We start from the raw sequence: 20,384 nt of genomic DNA on the forward strand, positions 1-20,384 counted from the left end.
CTTAGCGTATACAACATAGTTACTTGATGTTGGTGTGGTGCCACTTATAGCGGAGTACCTACTTTGAAGCTGCCATAGTCAAAAAGCGAGGAAGCGAGTGTAACCTAAAAACGACTTGCAAACGTGTTCGTGTGTGGCCTTAGCGTATACAACATAGTTACTTGATGTTGGTGTGGTACCACTTATAGCGGAGTACCTACTTTGAAGCTGCCATAGTCAAAAAGCGAGGAAGCGAGTGTAACCTAAAAACGACTTGCAAACGTGTCCGTGTGTGGCCTTAGCGTATACAACATAGTTACTTGATGTTGGTGTGGTGCCACTTATAGCGGAGTACCTACTTTGAAGCTGCCATAGTCAAAAAGCGAGGAAGCGAGTGTAACCTAAAAACGACTTGCAAACGTGTCCGTGTGTGGCCTTAGCGTATACAACATAGTTACTTGATGTTGGTGTGGTGCCACTTATAGCGGAGTACCTACTTCGAAGCTGTAATATTAAATAAGCGAGGAAGCGAGTGTAACCTAAAAACGACTTGCAAACGTGTCCCGTGTGTGGCCTTAGCGTAAACAACATAGTTACTTGATGTTGTGTTGCGGTGCCAGTTAAAGCGGAATACTTCGCAGCTGTCATATCATAATAAATCAGTAGGTACAACATAGTTACTTGATGTTGTGTTGCGGTGCCAGTTAAAGCGGAATACTTCGCAGCTGTCATATCATAATAAATCAGTAGGTACAACATAGTTACTTGATGTTGTGTTGCGGTGCCAGTTAAAGCGGAATACTTCGCAGCTGTCATATCATATCATATCACAAATCAGTAGGTAGGTATAGGTACAAAAACTAGTCAAGTGACAACCCCGTGCCGACACTCACAGCTCGGTCATAAAACTGCGGCGCGCAAAGAAGATTCACGGTTCGTGCGCGGTTTATAAGTTTCAATTTTGCTTACAGGCGGCGAGTGTAGGTATAATTTTATACCTAAATCTTACTTTTGTGAAGGAGTGATTTTTCTGTACGGTAGTACTATTAGTAATTCTGTGGTATAGCGTGTCCGCCCTGTGATATAGACTACAGTCTTTCTTTATCCGCTTACAGTAGAGCCTTACCGCAAATTGTCTCGCAACTCTGGTTGTGTAACCGTGCCGCGCCACGCCCGCCGAGATATTTGTGCCATCTTCCCTACTATGCAGGCAGTGCATACATTAAGTAGGTAATACTTGAGACATCGAAAAGCTGCGATAACGGGAACATGTATTAAGTCGGTACCTAGCAAAGATAGATATAACTCCGTAATAGATGGATACAGTCTAAGGAAAAAACGTGCCTCGAAAATCAAGAAAATTTGATTCTCGATCAGAGGGCGCTACTAGCTTTGGCCTACTGTCGTATAGATGGCGTTGACGGTTTCGTTTGTTATTTAACAATTTTAACGCATATCAGTGAAAGAACATGGGTCAGTCATAAAAATAATTAATGCAAATAAAAAAAATCATTTATCCATATTTAAATACATTTTATCGTATTTTTATAAATCTTCATTTTTAGTTTTAAAGTGTGTCGACAGATGGCAGTGAATTTACTGTGGTTACAAAATTTACTATGACAGTACCGCTCTAGTATAAGTTACTCTATGGTACCTAGTAAATCTGCGTACAAAACAGGAGGTCCCGGGTTCGAATCCTGTATTTGTGTGTTTATCAAATATTTGTTCTTGAGCTATTGATGTTTTCTATGTATACAAGTATGTACAGTTGTAGTGCATAATTGTTTTCCATCGTATTTTCTCGGAAACGTTCGTATTTGTCATGCTACTTCAGTCAACCTCAGTACTTTTTGTACCGAGACTAACTGAAATAGCAAGACACGTTCGTACGTTTCCGTGGAAAATACGATGGAAAAATAATTATGCATTCTGTAAATACACGGTGGCTTTAAAATAGGTGCATTCCCGTTGCCAGAGAGGTTTTGGGATTATACTGAGCAACTTTTACTATGGGACCAACCCAGAAATCGCAAAAAAAAAAAAAATTGGCTGTTACCTGTTTCATAAATTTTACCTGGTCCATTTTCTATGGGAGGGTAATTTTTTTTTCGCGATTTTGTGGTTGGTCCCATAGTAAAAGTTGCTCAGTATAATCCCAAAACCTCCCTGGCAACGGGAATGCACTTATTTTTTAGCCAGCCTGTAAATTATACATTTCGTCGTCTAGACTTATATTGACCGGGATATAGACCGTGATTACCTTTTGAATTGTTTGTCACCCGTGAACAAGATGCATGTGACTGCGTCGAAATATCGAGAGCTCATAAGCAATTCAAAAGGTAATCACGGTCTATATCCCGGTCAATATAAGCCTAATGAAACTAGACTTATATTGACCGGGATATAGACCGTGATTACCTTTTGTATTATTTGTGAGCTCCCGATATTTCGACGCAGTTACATGCATCATGTTCACGGGTGAGCTCACAAATAATACAAAAGGTAATCACGGTCTATATCCCGGTCAATATAAGCCTAATGAAACTAACCGTGTATCATTCAAAACTTTTCGTCGTCTGTCTAGTACCCACAACGGCCACAACAAATGATAAATTCCTACGAAAATATGTAGTTTATAGTCACTCCCACACTTTATCGCTGCAATTTAAAAATCTTTTTTAGTGTAGCATTAGCTATGACAGTCTCTACCTACGGTATTAAAAGTAAGTGCACCTAGTAATAAAGCAAACATAGTAGTAGGTAGTAAACATAGTAATGCATAACTGCATAGTTGCATACCTAGGCGTGGCAGTTACGACACTGCGATGAGCGTCGCAATTAAAACCACTGGCCGATCCCATATGCACCGCACCCATACAAACAGAGTCAAATAAAGTAGTCCATCTCCATCATACTTATATACAAGCAAAAATAATAATAATAGAGTAAAATAAAGTAGTCCATCTCCATCATAGTTATATACAAGCAAAAATGACTAATGATAGAGTAAAATAAAGTAGTCCATCTCCATCATAGTTATATACAAGCAAAAATGACTAATGATAGAGTAAAATAAAGTAGTCCATCTCCATCATAGTTATATACAAGCAAAAATGACTAATGATAAGTGATAAAATGACTAATGATAGGTGATAACGATTTCATGAGCGCTCAAAATTTAAAACTACTAGCCGATCCCATATGCACCGCACCCATACAAACAGAGTTAAATAAAGTAGTCCATCTTCATCTTACGTATATACTAAGCAAAAATGACTAATGATAGGTGATAACGATTTCATGAGCGCTCAAAATTTAAAACCACTAGCCGATCCCATATGCACCGCACCCATACAAACAGAGTCAAATAAAGTAGTCCATCTTCATCATACGTATATACAAGCAGAAATGACAAGTCAGGAACGAGAACAGATCCCACGAACTTTAGGCCAATTTCAATACTAGGGGTCATCCATTAATTACATCACACGTTTAGGGGGGAGGAGGTCACGAAAATTTTATATGTTGTGACAGTGGGGAGGGGGGAGTCACAAACTTTGTGACGTCACTTTAACTTACATTATTTTATTCGCCGTACAGTTAAATAACACGTTTTTGGAACGATAATCGTTTTTAATTATTTAATTTAAGGCGGAGATGGCGGGACGACTTAGACACCTTCACTAATAACTGGCCGGAAACAGCTCAACAACGGGAGTCATGGAAATCAAAGGGAGAGGCCTTTGCCTAGCAGTGGGACACTACAGGTTATTAAAAAAAAACTATTCTAATTAGTAATATTTCTTTAGTCAAAAATATTTTGATAAAATTTTTATAATACCTACTTATTTCGATTTGCCGATTTCATTCAAAAAATGTGTCGTCACACCAGGGAGGGAGGGGTATGACAAATGTGACCAAGTGTGACAAGGTGGGGAGGGGTCAAAAAACCTAGAAATTCGTGTGACGTAATTAATGAATGATCCCTTTTGATGTCAAAATGTACGTTCGGATTGGCCACCTAGTGTTAATAGCGATTTCGAAACCGGTCCAATTAATCTTTGGCTACTTATACAATCCTGGCATCTCCTTATAAGGGGGCAATCAGTCTCTATTCATCAAAATCTAGCTAGGTATGAGGCTTCATTCAAGAAATTACCTAGTGACAGAACAAACCCTAGACTAATTTGAAAACAGGTACATAGTACAGAGGGAGATCTTTAAGGGCATACTGTGAAATTACGCTTATATTGTACAGAATAGGGGACTCTATTTATCCTACCCCGTTACCCAATTTTATCGAAATCTGACGAAAAGAAATTCGGCAACAAAATAAAAATACTCATTACTTAAGAGGCCGGTGTCGATTTTAGTCGCAAAAATGTAAAATTGATAGATTTAGTCGGTGAAATTGTACACCTTGTGTTACCTAATTGAAATAACAAGTACTGGTTTCTATTAGCACGTCTTCTTATCTTACCTTTTATCAGATTTTTTTTTTGAAAACAGACTCACTAAATTAGTAATGTTTGCTTTTCTGATGGACGTTTAGGTAAACGCGCGTAAAGCACTGATTTTGTCGCTCTTATTTTCGTAAAGTTTGGACAGCTAAACATGGGAATTTTGTATTACACATATCCTGTACTTGACGTTTATCAGACTACTTTTTTATTATTATGACTTTGAAGTAGTGTAAATGAAAGTTAGACGACATCAATTACTTCTTAATTTCAACGTAATTTTGATACTTAAACAATCTACAACAATTTCTGAAACTATTCTTATACATCAATTTGTATAATTTACCACCATAATTTTTTGATGAATTTTTAAAAACTGCCCCTTCTCTTCATATATTACCGGTGACGCACGCTCGCGACCTCATTATTAACAGGCAAGATAAGAAGACATGCTAATAGAAACCAATACTTGTTATTTAGATATTACGTAACAAAACCCTAGGTTGGCCCTAGCTATGTATACATTGACATCTCTTTTTTTGTGACATTTGTTTTATTTATTAATTTTATATTCTATTATTTTATTTCTGTTCTAATCTTAAGTTGACGATCTTTTAGTGAAAGCCTTTGTTTTATCCCTTTTTGTAAAATACTGTGCCTTTTTCTTTAAGAAATAAATATATCTAATGTAATCTAATCTATCAATTTTACATTTTTGCTCCAAAATCGAAACCGGCCTCTAAATGCACCCTTTGCACAATCTAATCTCTATAGTCGCCATCAGACATATCGGAGCGGCTAAGGTGCTCACAAATATCTGACCAAGCCTCTATTGTCAAGGCGCTAGTGCGATTTCAGATATTTATAAGCACCTCGACCGCTGTATATCTATAAACTGAAATATATGTCATATCATATACTAAAAAAAAGTTAAGTTTATAATTTATACAGGCTGGCTAAAAAATAAGGGCATTCCCGTTGTCAGGGAAGTTTTGGGATTATACTGAGCAACTTTTACTATGGGACCAAAAACGAAATCGCGAAAAAAAAAAAACACAGCCCATAGAAAATGGACCAGCCAAAATGTATGAAACAGCCAAATTTTTTTTACGATTTCGGGGTTGGTCCTATAGTAAAAGCTGCTCAGTATAATCCCAAAACCTCCCTGGCAACGGGAATGCACTTATTTTATTAGCCACCGTGTATAGTAGTGTTTCTAATTAAAATAAAAACAAATAAAAATATTTTCTGAAAATTATTTAATTTATTCTAACGCTTCGACTTTCGAATTCGACTCCATTGCGTACTTTCAAACCTCACTGTCTCATTGTACCACACTTCGTCATATAAGGGCAGTCTAACGATACGGTAAGTGACAAATCAATAGTTCAATTACCAGATATCGATCGGTTTATATTCAAATGTACAGAATTGGGGCGCGTTGACTTTAGTCTGTCACATGGAATCGGGTTTACGCCTACTTTGCATACAATTTCTGTGAATTTGTGCGGTGACGAAACTTATCTCATCATCGGATCAATTGCACAAACGTACATTCTGTGCATTTGAATACCTCAATACACCGTTGGCAAAAGTGGCCCACCATGTTGCCCCACCAACAGTGGGGGAACTAAAATCGATCTACGTTTACGTTCTTGAAAGGCGAACCAGGGTAAACGTTATGAACCGTTTATATCACCCTCAAAGTCGCAAGATGATATACAAGAAAAATCGAATTTAAACTGTTGTGAGACATACTAATATTAAATCATTTTACGGTTTAGACTCACTTGTTTTAGTCACTCGCGCGACATGTTTCGGAGAGCCTAGGTCTCCTTTCTCAAGCACTAACGCAAGCGAGTGACTAAAACAAGTGAGTCTAAACCGTAAAATGATTTAATACAAGAAAAATGTTTTTAATATGTGCATCGTCGTATATAATCATCTCCTTGAGGAGCTAAAGCTGCTGGAGGAAAACGCCTTTAAACGCAGTCTGACAAACTGGCTCTTAGAGCGTTGTTTTTATAGCGTAAAGTCGTATCTCGAATACCAGCAGTATTTAAATTAGTCATAAGCACTTAGTTTTATAATTGTATTGTGATATGCCTTATGTTAATTTTTTAATTAAGTATTTCTATTTGACATTTTATATTGATTAAAATTTATTGTATGTAATTTCATTGATATTAAATTTGCACGCTTGCATGCAAGCTAGATACATGTACTGTAAACCTAATGTATTGTAACATCCCCACTGTATCAATGCAATAAAATAATTTGTGATTTCTATTCCTAATGACATTAAATTTACAGAAAGCGATTCAATATTCACTAAAAAACTTAAATGTTTACTTCTAACTAGACCAATCATGCTACTCTGTTGATGACTTTATGAAAGAGATTATTTTAAACATTTCACTCATTTCTAACCTAGAAATGAGTCCGCGCGTCCGCGGGAACGTTCACTATGAAACAGGTCAAAAACTGCACAATATTACGCACCCGAAAAACTGAAAACTAGGTATAGTTCCGCCGGCCGGATACCGAATATTCGGCATCCGACATTCGGTATTCGGTATCCGGCCAAACAACTATCCGTTGCATCTTTAAGCCCCGCGCTTGAAATACTCTACGCTTGCTTGAAATGCACGGAGATAGTTCAGACTGGATGTAGTGTAACATACCTAGTGAGTACTTATATTATGACATACCTCCATGGTAGTGGGCAGCACGGCGTCCTCTCGACGCCCCGCGCCCTCCCGCTCATCCTAAAACAATAGTCAATTTATTAAGAAAGAAAAGTATGACGTACGTGTTGGCGTTAAGTGTAATTTTATGTGTCAGTTGAAGTGTCTGATAAGAGATCCGTTTGCGCCAATATGGTAACGGAACCCTAAAAAGCTCGTAAACGGTGATCTATATCTATATCGATCTCGATCATTTAGGCTCGTCCTGCGAGGCCGCGGCGTGGGAACCTAGCATTTCGCGCTTTCACTGCGTGTGCGCATTGGGCTAACAGTGATGGAGCCCACTAGACGGAGCATAGTCTGTTGGGAGACCCGAAACTGGCATCTGTCGTTACGCAATTCCTAACCTCATTTTTTTAAACGCCAAGGTCACCTTTTTAAATAGAGAATACGAGAAGACTATATAAAAAATAAAAGATATGTAAAAAATTATTTCATTGAAAATAACCAAAAATTGAAACCATCATAATACGCTTAAATAGTACCTACTTAAATACTACAAATGTACAACCATGGTTTAGAAAAGTAAACATGACTGTGCTTACCACGTATCTTAATTTGTATTTATTAATGTACATAACACGACGTTATAGTTAATAACAATGAATTATAAACATTAAAAATTGCAGAAATAAATACAGAAAAAAAAACGGACTGAACAAGTAGATCGGAGTTGTAGTACTGGATTATACAAATTTCTTTATTTTCAGATACCTAACAATTGATCCCGTTTTGTTATACAAGTAGTTGGGTGGTTTTACGTTAGGTACAATCGGGGACATTCGCGGTAAACCACATTAAGAGCAAAAATCGTTTAATCGTCTTGCAGGCGGCCAGGCGATAACATAAAAGTGATGACTAATAGCATGGCACTTAAAAATGTGGGTGTTGACAAAAAAGGCTAGCTCAGGTAGTTTATTGCCGTCGATTGTCTTTGTGACCGCCGGCATTTGCAAACTGAGATAAGGAATCCTAAATGAATCCTAATTTGTTATCTTTATGGGGAGGCGAAGCTTAGCCTAAACAACAACAAATAATAAACTGTCCTTACTACCTATTGTTTCTCATTACCTGCTTTTACCCTTTTCATTATTAAGATAAAGAATCCTAAATGCACCGTAATTGGTTATCTCTATGGGAGGCGGAGTTTAGCTCGCTCGTTAGGATCGAGGTAATTTTTTTCTGAGCTGGTTCACCGCGAAAGTCCGCGGTAGTACTGATAGCGACACCCTGTATAATGCTAAGTCTATAGGAGGTAGTCAACGGCTCCAAATGATTTACGCATGATGCCGTTGCAGCCGTTGGTCTAGTTTAGAACGGGAGGCTCCAAATTGGAATAATAGATCAGTTTCGTGTGAATTACTTTAATGAACAGATGTGCCACTAAAATTAAATTTAAAGGAGACATCGGCCTGATTCGCACTTTAAGATACGTCAAATATTACTTCTAGATACGATATGGATTAGGGTTCATCCATTAATTACACATTAATCACACGAATTTCGAGGTTTTTTGACCCCTCCCCCCCTCCTTGTCACACTTGGTCACATTTGGAAAACCCCTCCCCCTTGGTGTGACGTCACATTTTATCAATGAAATCGGCAAATCGAATTAAGTATTATTAATATTTAATCAAAATATTTTTGGCAAAAGAAATATTAGAAATTTTATAACCCAAAACAGATTAGAAAAAAACGATTATTGTTTCAAATACTTGCTATTTAACTGTACAGCGAATAAAATTATTTAAATAAGTTAAAGTGACGTCACAAAGTTTGTGACTCCCCCTTATCACATTTTCTTGACCCCCCCCCCCTACCCCTAAACGTGTGATGTAATTAATGGATGACCCCTTAGATATGTCAGTGTCAAAAGTGACATTAAAAACTCGAGTTTACAATATTATTACCCCCGGAGTTACACACAATGTTTTTCATCACACTTGCGAAGAAAAAAGCTAACATATTTTGATGTGTCGCTTGATTCTACAGAAATAGTCGATCACATATAGATTTTATACCCAGATTCGGCCTGCATTTAATAACTGTGTCGTCTTTAAGCAAACGATACCACTTTGTCGCTTGCCATAAGGACGCATTGACAGGTTATTCGTATAAAGATATTAGCAAATTTCGTCCTTATGGTAAGCGATAATGTGGTACCTTTTACTTGAAAACGTCACAACTTCTTTTTTATGTCGCTTAGTTCGTTATTCCATAACGCTGTCCAATTATTAACAGGGCGATTAACGTTAACCGCAAAAATTAAATCGTAATAGTAGAGAATTAGCGAAGCGCAGCATTGTAGGGATTAAATAACACAGAGTTAAAAGTCAGGCAGAGGTACAATCGCTGAGAGGAAACTGTGATACCTACACGCTAAATCCCTGGTGTTTACGCGCAACACGCACACATTCACAATTCATTTGAGGCAGGGTGTAGCGCGTGTCCGTTCTGTATAATTGATAATATTACCGTGGAACCTCGATAAGACGAAATCTAAGACGAAATAAGATGCCATTCCCTTCCCTTCAGAGCCTAAAACCTCCATATCAGACGAAGTCACCAACGATTCCTTTCATGATTATTTGGTACAGTTTTTACCTCCAAATCTCGAAAATTTTAATTGACCTATGGGCGTATTGTTTTATTACCTTTATATATCGAAATTATTTACTAGCAACCGTCTGTAACTCGAAAAAGACAATAAGACTGTATTCTACGCGTTTGTATAATTACCTCTCTAATACGAATTATTCAAGCTTTTCAGAAACTTGTGTTATGTACTACATTTGTATTCTTTATGTGTAATAAAAACATTTTTTATCTTCATCTATCTCATCTTATATTTCACGCCAATAAACAGGAGGCTCTTGTGCTGCCCCCTACAGTTCATGCACGCACCCTGTCCCTATTCTATTTTACCTCTGTCTATATTTCAGCTCTGTGGATAACACAACTAAATTATAAGTTTGCGTGTGAAATCTCAATAACTCATAGCATCCTCGATCGAAGTTCGCCGATAGACCCACCAATTAGCATTACTAATACTATCGTATCGTGTTAGGACGTTTGCAGTCTAATTTCGTAATATCCTAGATATCGATACCCAAAAGCTTGTTAACAACGAACTGCAATAACTACAGAACAGAAGTCTAACTAGAGCTCATATACCTTGCTCTCTAGGTCGATGGAGCTCCGCGTAGAGGGACTCCTAGTTAGTTAGTTAGTTTTGCTGGGCATTTTCCGCAACTCGACATCCAATGTGCCTATTTTGCGTGAAACGAGGTAGCGCTACTCTAACCACCCCAGCTCCTCCACGAAGCCTAGCAAGGTCTTCAGGTTGCTAGTTGCTTCCTTTAGTGTGCATGGATTCCCTAGGTATTTGCTCCTATATACTTCTACCTGTTTACAGTCTAGGAGAATATGTTTTGTTGTTTCTTCTTCTGCCATGCACGCTCTGCACATGGGGCTGTCCGTTTTACCCATAATATGTAGGTGTTTGTTTAGTGTGTTATGTCCTGTTATTAATCCTACTATTTTACGTAGTTGGCTTCTTGGTGTTTTCAGTAATATTTTGGTAAGTTTGTGGTTCAGTTCCGGTAGAATTTCTTTGGTTTGCCTGCATGTCTTCATTTCATTCCAGTACTTGTTGTGCAGTTGTCTGTGATGTTGTTCTAGCTGGTTGTGTATGTAGGATATTGGTAGGGGCATGATTGGCTCGGGTCCATATGCCGGTGTTTCTGAACCTTTCCTGGCCAGTTCATCCGCTGCATCGTTTCCTCTTGATCCACTATGCCCCTTTATCCATTGTACTGTTACTTTGTTGCCTTCTTTGCTCACTTCAGTGAGGCTTCGATGACATTCAAGTATAAGCTCTGAAGTAAGTTTGTCGCTGCATAGCGCTTGTAGTACCGATTTACTGTCTGACAGTATTAGTCTGGTTTCGTGTTTCACTTGTCGTCTTGTAATAGCATTGCAAGCTTCTATTATTCCTAAACATTCAGCTTGGAATACCGTATTGTGTTCACCAAGGGACTTTGTGATGTGTATGTTCAGGTCCTCTGAGAAGACACCACATCCTGTCCCTTCGTTTGTCTTTGAGCCATCTGTGAATATTCTTAGGTTTATTTGGTTTAGTCCTTCTTTCGGATCTTCTGTTAACGATATGGCGTAATCTTTCCAGAAGATCATAGTTTTTGGTATTTTGTCGATGGGCGCTTCCAGCATGGGCAGTTTTAAGATCGTATTTTCATAGATCTTTTTGTGCGATGAGCTGAAAGATGTCCATAGGTTTAGATTTTTCAAACGAAGAGCTGTGGCAGCCGCTTCTTTCTGTATGTATATGTGTAGTGGCAGGAGTCCTAGCATTATTTCTAGAGCCGCAGTCGGAGTAGTTCTCATGCAGCCCGTTGCAGCCACACATGCTAGTCTTTGTGTTTTATTTAGTTTGTCTATTACTGTAGTTAGCCGGGTGCGGGGCCACCATACCACCGCGCCGTAGCTGATCATTGGCATTATTACCATTTTGTACAGCCACAGTATAATGTGAGGGGCAAGTCCCCATCTTTTTCCCACCATCCTCCGGCATTGCCAAAAGGCTACTGTTGCTTTGTTCAGTTTATTGTCCAGGTGTTTGTTCCAGTTCAGTTTATCGTCCAGGATTATGCCTAGATACTTTACGTCCTTTGAAAGTGTCAGTTTTGTGCCAAAAAGTGTTGGCATTGCATATGTACCCAGTTTTCGTTTGTGTGTGAAGAGAATTGTGTCGGTCTTTTTTGGGTTTACCGATAGGTCATTCTCCTTGCACCATTTCTCTACTATTCTCAGTGCTGTCTGTGTGAGATCGCACAGTGTGCTTATTACTAGGCCGCTGATTAGTATTACTAAGTCATCTGCGTACCCTATAGTCATAAAGTGTTTGTTGTTTAGTTTTGTTATCAAATCGTTTACAACCAGGTTCCAAAGCAATGGTGAGAGTACTCCTCCCTGGGGGCATCCTCTCATGACTAGTGCCTGGTGATTTTGATTTTCGGTTAGTCTTATTATTCTCTGTCTTAGCATATTCATTATCCATTCGATTATGAGCGGATTGGTTCCATGTCTATGTAATGCTTGTTGAATGCTGCTGAAATTGGTCTTGTCAAAGGCTCCCTCTATGTCGATGAAGGTGCCTAGACAGGAGTTTTTCCTCGCTAACGCATTCTCTATGTTGCTTACTACAGCATGGAGAGCTGAGTCAGTTGATTTACCTTGACTGTAGGCGTGTTGGTTTGGATGGATTGCTATGTTTTTTAGAGCCGTGTCCTTCAGTTCTCTGTCACATAATCTTTCTAGTGTTTTTAGCATGAAGGACGTTAGGCTGATTGGTCTGAAAGACTTAGGATCCGAATAATCGGTTTTTCCTGGTTTTGGTAGGATCTTCGGGCATCTTGATCTGAAACATCCTAACCTATCCTATTGGTTTAATGTGACCACCGTCAAAGCATTACACAGGAAGTTTATGGTCGGCCGCCGAGATATATGATTTAGAACTGGCAACCAGTCGACGAAGCCCCACTCCGCGGGGCTTCTATTTTCCATTCTAAGGGGCAAAAGGTTACCTAACGAACATATCCAGGTGAACATAGCGATCGCACAATTTATGTTTTTAATGCAAAAAGCGGGGTTTTATAAGTTTGACCGCTATGTATGTATGTGACACTTTAGCTCTAAGACGGGTTAACCAATTAAGATGCGTTTTTTTTTGTTTGATAGGGTTTTATTTTCTAGTAGTGATTCTAAGACAAATCTTATCAAAATCGGTTAATCCGTTTTATTGCGTTGGGTTTTATTTTTATTTCATTAATTAATTATTCTTAATTTATTTATTTAAAAAAAAACAGGACTGGGTATTGGGTATACAATTTTTTTTTGCTGTTTTTTATACTTAGGTATCTGAGATATAAAGTTTGCATAGATATATGTTACCTAACTTTTTTGGATATTTGGAAGTATAACGGCACTTAACTACTAGCAGTAGAGTAAACCACAGACAAAAACTAGTTCCCATCGAGGCGTGTTTTTTCACGTCTGGTGCAGAGATGTCGCGACCTTCACCCAGTAATGCGCGGGCGCGGCTCAATCTGTTAAACATTTAATATATACTTTGATCGATGTTACTCACGTCTCACGCTCGAAGCTCGATATACAGGATGGAAAAAAAAATAAGTGCATTCCCGTTGGCAGGGAGGTTTTGGGATTATACTGTGCAACTTTTACTATGGAACCAACCACGAAATCGCGAAAAAAAATTTACTCCCATAGAAAATGGACCAGCCCATCCCAAATGAAGTTGGGATTAAGGGCAGGAAGAAGAAGAAGAAAATGGACCAACCAAAATGTATGAAACAGCCAAATTTTTTTTCGCGATTTCGGGGTTGGTTCCATAGTAAAAGTTGCTCAGTATAATCCCAAAATCCCCTGGCAACGGGAATGCACTTATTTTTTAGCCACCGTTTAGAATCAGACTGACAGACAGACAGCCTTACTCCGGCTCCGGACATATGTGCCATTTTCAACCAAAAGGGTACTTATTGTCGCTTGTCAGTAAGGCGCTATTTCCATATAACTTCAATTAGAAATCAACCTTATCAACAAGCGACAATGTGCTGGTACCTTTTGAAAACGTCACATATTTTGCCTCGTCGTTACAGCAGGCCTATGGAACTCTCCGCGCGAGCTGGGATTTATACCTACGACTCGCTTCCCGCCGGCGGGACTCAAGCTAGCCAGTTGGTTGCCACACACGCTCACGCACGCACGTCACCGCGCGCTATGCTAAAGAAATGTCTTCGTCACGAACAAATAACACAGCTTGTAGTGTGGATGAATGCAGAAACAACAAAACAAATAAAAAGTATAGTTTTTTCCTCTTTCGACAGATGAGGATAAGTAAGTAGACATTCTCAATATAGGTACTTACAGCTACTGTTATTATTTTTACGATAGTTACAAGCTACGTAGGTACTATTAAATTATTTTAAAGATGTAAGTAATGTTTTTTACGACACATTTATAGCTAGATATCTACCTAAGACACCTAAGGATTTGAAAGAAGCGTCGGCAACCCTAGCGTTGTGCCGGCGCGTGCGGTGCGGGGAGCGGCGCGTTGAAGGTCACTCCATTGTATTTTTGTGTAGGTATCAAAACGGTAGGTATTTGCGTTTTCTTTGAGAGATAAGTATCTGTTCGTAAGAACTATTATATAATCTGTGGTTACAGTCTCTTTGAAATGAGCATTTCACAATCAAGATTGATGCGCTGACCTTACTCTAAGTAACAGGTACAGCACCATCTCTCTCGCTATACCGTAATCTAGTAAAGGATTCGTATAGGTGCAAGCAAGTACTGCTCGCCCATAGAGTTGGTCAAAGGCGCCTAGCCTTTCAAAGACATACACCAGTCAAAACTGATTAAGAAACTTAAACAAATAAAAACGATTATCGTTCTAAACACTTGTTATTCAACTGTAAAGCGAAGTTAAAGTGACGTCACAAAGTTTGTGACTCCCCCCTCCCCCTTGTCACAACATGTCACATTTTCTTGACCCCCTCCCTCCCCCTAAACTTACTTACTTACTTACTGCTGTGGCGCGACGACCCGAAGTAGATCTTGGCTTCCGACACCAAAGACCGCCATGCTACTCTGTCCAAAGCCGTTTCTATTCAGTCGACGGCGCCGAGTTCGCTGAGGTCTTTCTACACTTCGTCTCTCCAGCGGTACCTAGGGCGTCCAGACGGTCTTCGGCTAGTTGGTACTCCAGAGTACGCCCTCCAGACTGCGCGATCTTCCCCCATCCGGACTACGTGCCCGAGCCATCGGAAAACGTTCGAAACGGAAACGTGTGATGTAATTTTATTAAGGACGTTCCATCGGTTTGCCACTGTCACTGTCACATTTCGCAAGAAAGAACGGGAAAGATCATGCGCGCCAAGTGTCAATTTTGATCGAATTTGTCGATTTTTATTTATTTTAAAAACGTTACCTACCGAGGCTCTTATATTTATTACGTTTTAAAATTTCGGCGCTTTCCGCCGCTCCGCCCGCTTTTACATTAGTCCGTTGGAGGTGGGACGGTGCCAGTGTGTCTACGCAGGTAGCATCCCACACCAACATCCGTCCCAAGCTCCAAGGAACCAAGGACATCCCATCGGGCCTCTTGCCATCATCTCTGATAATGCCAGTCGGCTCAAGAAGAGCGGGTACATTGATGGTGGCAAGAGACCGACGGATTATGTCATTAAGCGACGCATGTCTTGAAAAACGGCCGGCACTTTTTTGACAAGATAATCCATGGTGTCCCAGTCGGTCCACGTCCGTGCCACAAGAGCATATGTGTGGCGTACACACCGAAACCCCGAGTCGCAAACCAGTCGCCAGTCTAAGGGAGGCCGGATCCAAGAAAGTACCAGTATTAGGCGAAGGATGGGCATGTAGCCAGTAACCCGCTTCCCGGGCTCCGACCGCCAAAAGCCTCGCGCGGTCTGGACCTGTACAGTTGTTTAGGAGAATATTGTAAGTTAAATCACAGTAAACATTATCCCAACTCCTTTGTGAATTTGGGTTGTCTGGAAATTGTTTTCCCGGGCAAGCAATTTTAAAAGCATTTTTGGCGTCCTCAAAGCCCGCAATCTCACAGTTTGTGGGCAAAGCCCTTAAAATATTTCCTATGAGACCAGACGTGCTATGAGTGGACGCCAAAAAGGCTGGGGAAGCCACACTGGAAATTTTGCGAATTCCTAAACCTCCAAACCGAATAGGGAGGGACGCTTGAGACCAGGAAGGCTCACTTAGCTGAATGTTTAGAATAGTCTCTAAACTAATTTTGATCAAATCATCTAAAGGCGACAATAAATTTTGATGTTTCCAAAAAGGACAGCAGCGGAGCACATATGTAAATTTAGGGACAAAAAGACAAAATTTAAGAATCACAAGAGCATAATGAGGGCTAATTTCGAGTAAGCGATTCGTGTGACTTTTGAATTTAGTTATAGAGTTAGAAATATAACCGGGAAAAGATTCTTCGAATATAGGAGATCCCAGGAGGCAAAGAGAATACTTGTCTACTGATTTGATATCAGGAGCCAGATCGTCAAATTTGGGTTGTAAGTCTGCCAAAGAACAAGAAGGTTTTTGAATAAAGAGTTCACATTTGCTGAAATTTAGTTCTAAACCAATATTTTCGAAACTACTCTTAATAAAAGACAAATCAGAGAGCACAGTATTCACGTCGCCTCCTAGAGTTCCGTCATCTAAATACCAGACATTGAATTTTGATTTTAAATTTTTAATAATTGGATTTATAGCCAAACTAAAAATTGCTGGCCCGAGAGGGTCACCCTGCTGACAGCCAACCTCAGAAGATAATTCATGTGACTTGTACATTAATTTAGATGAGTTTGAATAGCAAAAGAAAAGGTAATTGTATAGCTCTGGAATTTTGTCCTTTACTTCTGTCAGCAAAGTGTGCCTACTAACCGAATTAAAAGCATTTTTAACGTCAATTTTGACTACAATTTCGCAATCATTGAGTGAAAGGTAGGTCCTTAGGGCATGGACGGCTGCCTCGCACCCACCTTTCGTGCCGAAACCTAGCTGTATTGGTTCAAAAAGGGACTGCAATTTTGATCTAACGTGTCTAACCGCAATTTTTGATGCCAGACGTCGTAAAGTAGACCCCACAGCAATGGGTCTCACCCCTCCGTCCTTTTTGGTTAGGGCGATCAGGTTAATGGTAGAGAGTATCATTTCGTTCCATTTGGAGTTGAAACTCTAGGTCCATGGGGTCCCAGCGCGCATAAGTTGTTTGCAGAAATCGCGAAGCGTCTGGTTGACGTAACTGGTGACCGAAGAGCTGGCGGCTTTCTCGCACAACGTATCAGCATTGCGATACAGCGGGGAAATGCCGCCAGCATCCTTGGTACAATGCCTCAAGGGCCTATTTTAGATTTAAGCTAGTTATTAATTTCGTTTACGAAGAAAAATATAATTGTTACAAGTTAAAACGTTACCTTACAATATCGAAATTCGAAAGCTATGAAATTACTATTTAAGTAAAGATTGTTTTTTCTTCTTTTTTTGTTTATAGTATCACATAATAAATAACCGAGTTAAGTTTGATTAAAAGTCCGAGTTAGAGGTTACTTTGGGAATTAATTGTATCGAGCGAAGTGTCATAATTCGTGTATTGAAGCTATGATATTAAAGATAATATAGTCAAGAACTACATATATATTTTCCACGTATACGAATATCAACGCCTCTTAGAAAAACATGATCATATAAGGAGATTTTTCGCCTTCTGGCTCAGGGAACCGCCTTAATGGATGACCCCTAATGAAAGAAAGAAAAGAAAGAAAAAGCATTTATTAGCACAACATAACAAGACTAAAACTAGAAATAATTAAACAGAATGAGGTTGCGCTAAATGGTCCTTACTCAGCTTGGTGTCACGGTGTGAGCCAACATGGCACACAGTGTTGGCCGAACGCTAATGCCATTAACCATTAAAAATTAACAATTAAAAAGGTTAATGGCCATTAACCATTAGCCATTTAATTCGGATTAAAGTTAATTCGGATTAAAGTTAATTCGGATTAAATTTTTGAGACGTTAATGGCCATTGAAGTTAATTCGGATTAACTTTAATTCGGATTAACTTCAATGGCCATTAAAGTTTCAAAAAATTTATTAGAATTACTCTCAATTGCATCAACGTCTAATAAAATTACATTCGTGATATTTTAAAATGAGACAGCAAAATGACCCTGACTGAACCCTGGCAGTAGTAGCAGTACCTACCTACTACCTAGTAGAATTCTGGTTTGGTGCAACACAGACATACGCGGTTTTGGTCATTTAAATCGTCTTGATGAGCACTTCGGAGAGCCGTACCCACGATAGAGCTGATGCTGAACCCTGGCAGTACCTAATGGATCTAAGGTTTGGTGCAACATAGGCACACGCTGTTTTAGTCATCCGACTCGTCTTGATGAGCACTTCGGAGAGCCATACCCATGATAGAGCTGATGCTGAACCCTGGCAGTACCTAATGGATCTAAGGTTTGGTGCAACATAGGCACACGCTGTTTTAGTCACCCGACTCGTCTTGATGAGCACTTAGGAGAGCAGTACCCATAATGGAGGTGATGCTGAACCCTGGCAGTACCTAGCGGAACTAAGGTTTGGTGCAACATAGGCACACGCTGTTTTAGTCATCCGACTCGTCTTGATGAGCACTTAGGAGAGCAGTACCCATGATAGAGCTGATGCTGAACCCTGGCACTACCTAGTGGATCTAAGGTTTGGTGCAACATAGGCACACGCTGTTTTAGTCACCCGACTCGTCTTGATGAGCACTTAGGAGAGCGGTACCCATGATAGAGCTGATGCTGAACCCTAGCAGTACCTAGTGGATCTAAGGTTTGGTGCAACATAGGCACACGCTGTTTTAGTCACCCGACTCGTCTTGATGAGCACTTAGGAGAGCAGTACCCATAATGGAGCTGATGCTGAACCCTGGCAGTACCTAGTGGATCTAAGGTTTGGTGCAACATAGGCACACGCTGTTTTAGTCACCCGACTCGTCTTGATGAGCACTTAGGAGAGCAGTACCCATGATAGAGCTGATGCTGAACCCTGGCAGTACCTAGTGGATCTAAGGTTTGGTGCAACATAGGCACACGCTGTTTTAGTCACCCGACTCGTCTTGATGAGCACTTAGGAGAGCGGTACCCAAGATAGAGCTGATGCTGAACCCTGGCAGTACCTAGTGGATCTAAGGTTTGGTGCAACATAGGCACACGCTGTTTTAGTCACCCGACTCGTCTTGATGAGCACTTAGGAGAGCAGTACCCATGATAGAGCTGATGCTGAACCCTGGCACTACCTAGTGGATCTAAGGTTTGGTGCAACATAGGCACACGCTGTTTTAGTCATCCGACTCGTCTTGATGAGCACTTAGGAGAGCAGTACCCATGATAGAGCTGATGCTGAACCCTGGCAGTACCTAGTGGATCTAAGGTTTGGTGCAACATAGGCACACGCTGTTTTAGTCACCCGACTCGTCTTGATGAGCACTTAGGAGAGCGGTACCCATGATAGAGCTGATGCTGAACCCTGGCAGTACCTAGTGGATCTAAGGTTTGGTGCAACATAGGCACGCGCTGTTTCGGTCATCTGACTCGTCTTGATGAGCACTTAGAAGAGCAGTACCCATGATAGAGCTGATGCTGAACCCTGGCAGTACCTAGTGGGTCTAAGGTTTGGTGCAACATAGGCACACGCTGTTTTAGTCATCCGACTCGTCTTGATGAGCACTTAGGAGAGCAGTACCCATGATAGAGCTGATGCTGAACCCTGGCAGTACCTAGTGGATCTAAGGTTAGGTGCAACATAGGCACGCGCTGTATAGGTCGTCCGACTCGTCTTGATGAGCACTTAGGAGAGCAGTACCCATGATAGAGCTGATGCTGCACCCTGGCAGTACCTAGTGGATCTAAGGTTTGGTGCAACATAGGCACGCGCTGTTTTGGTCATCTGACTCGTCTTGATGAGCACTTAGGAGAGCGGTACCCACGATAGAGCTGATGCTGAACCCTGGCAGTACCTAGTGGATCTAAGGTTTGGTGCAACATAGGCACGCGCTGTTTTGGTCATCTGACTCGTCTTGATGAGCACTTAGTAGAGCGGTACCCATGATAGAGCTGATGCTGAACCCTGGCAGTACATAGTGGAAGTAAGGTTTGGTGCAACATAGGCACGCGCTGTTTTGGTCATCCGACTCGTCTTTAGGAGCACTTAGAAGAGCAGTAACCATGATAGAGCTGATGCTGAACCCTGGCAGTACCTAGTGGATCTAGGGTTTGGTGCAACATAGGCACACGCTGTTTTAGTCATCCGACTCGTCTTGATGAGCACTTAGGAGTGCAGTACCCATGATAGAGCTGATGCTGAACCCTGGCAGTACCTAGTGGATCCAGGGTTTGGTGCAACATAGGCACACGCTGTTTTAGTCATCCGACTCGTCTTGATGAGCACTTAGGAGAGCAGTACCCATGATAGAGCTGATGCTGAACCCTGGCAGTACCTAGTGGATCTAAGGTTTGGTACAACATAGGCACACGCTGTTTTAGTCACCCGACTCGTCTTGATG

General features: G+C 40.5%; 1 protein-coding gene across 1 annotated transcript in view; it reads right to left on the bottom strand.

Annotated features, from left to right (window-relative positions):
• The window catches only part of LOC134753537 (Krueppel-like factor 3), a 99,500-nt gene that overhangs the window by 69,946 nt on the left and 9,170 nt on the right, over positions 1-20,384 (bottom strand). Inside the window, exon 4 of the mRNA XM_063689448.1 lies at positions 7,154-7,210. Coding sequence (XP_063545518.1) covers positions 7,154-7,210 — 57 coding nt within the window. The remainder of the gene's footprint in view (positions 1-7,153; positions 7,211-20,384) is intronic.

Source organism: Cydia strobilella, chromosome 27, assembly GCF_947568885.1.
Source record: "Cydia strobilella chromosome 27, ilCydStro3.1, whole genome shotgun sequence".
Classification (NCBI taxonomy): domain Eukaryota; kingdom Metazoa; phylum Arthropoda; class Insecta; order Lepidoptera; family Tortricidae; genus Cydia; species Cydia strobilella.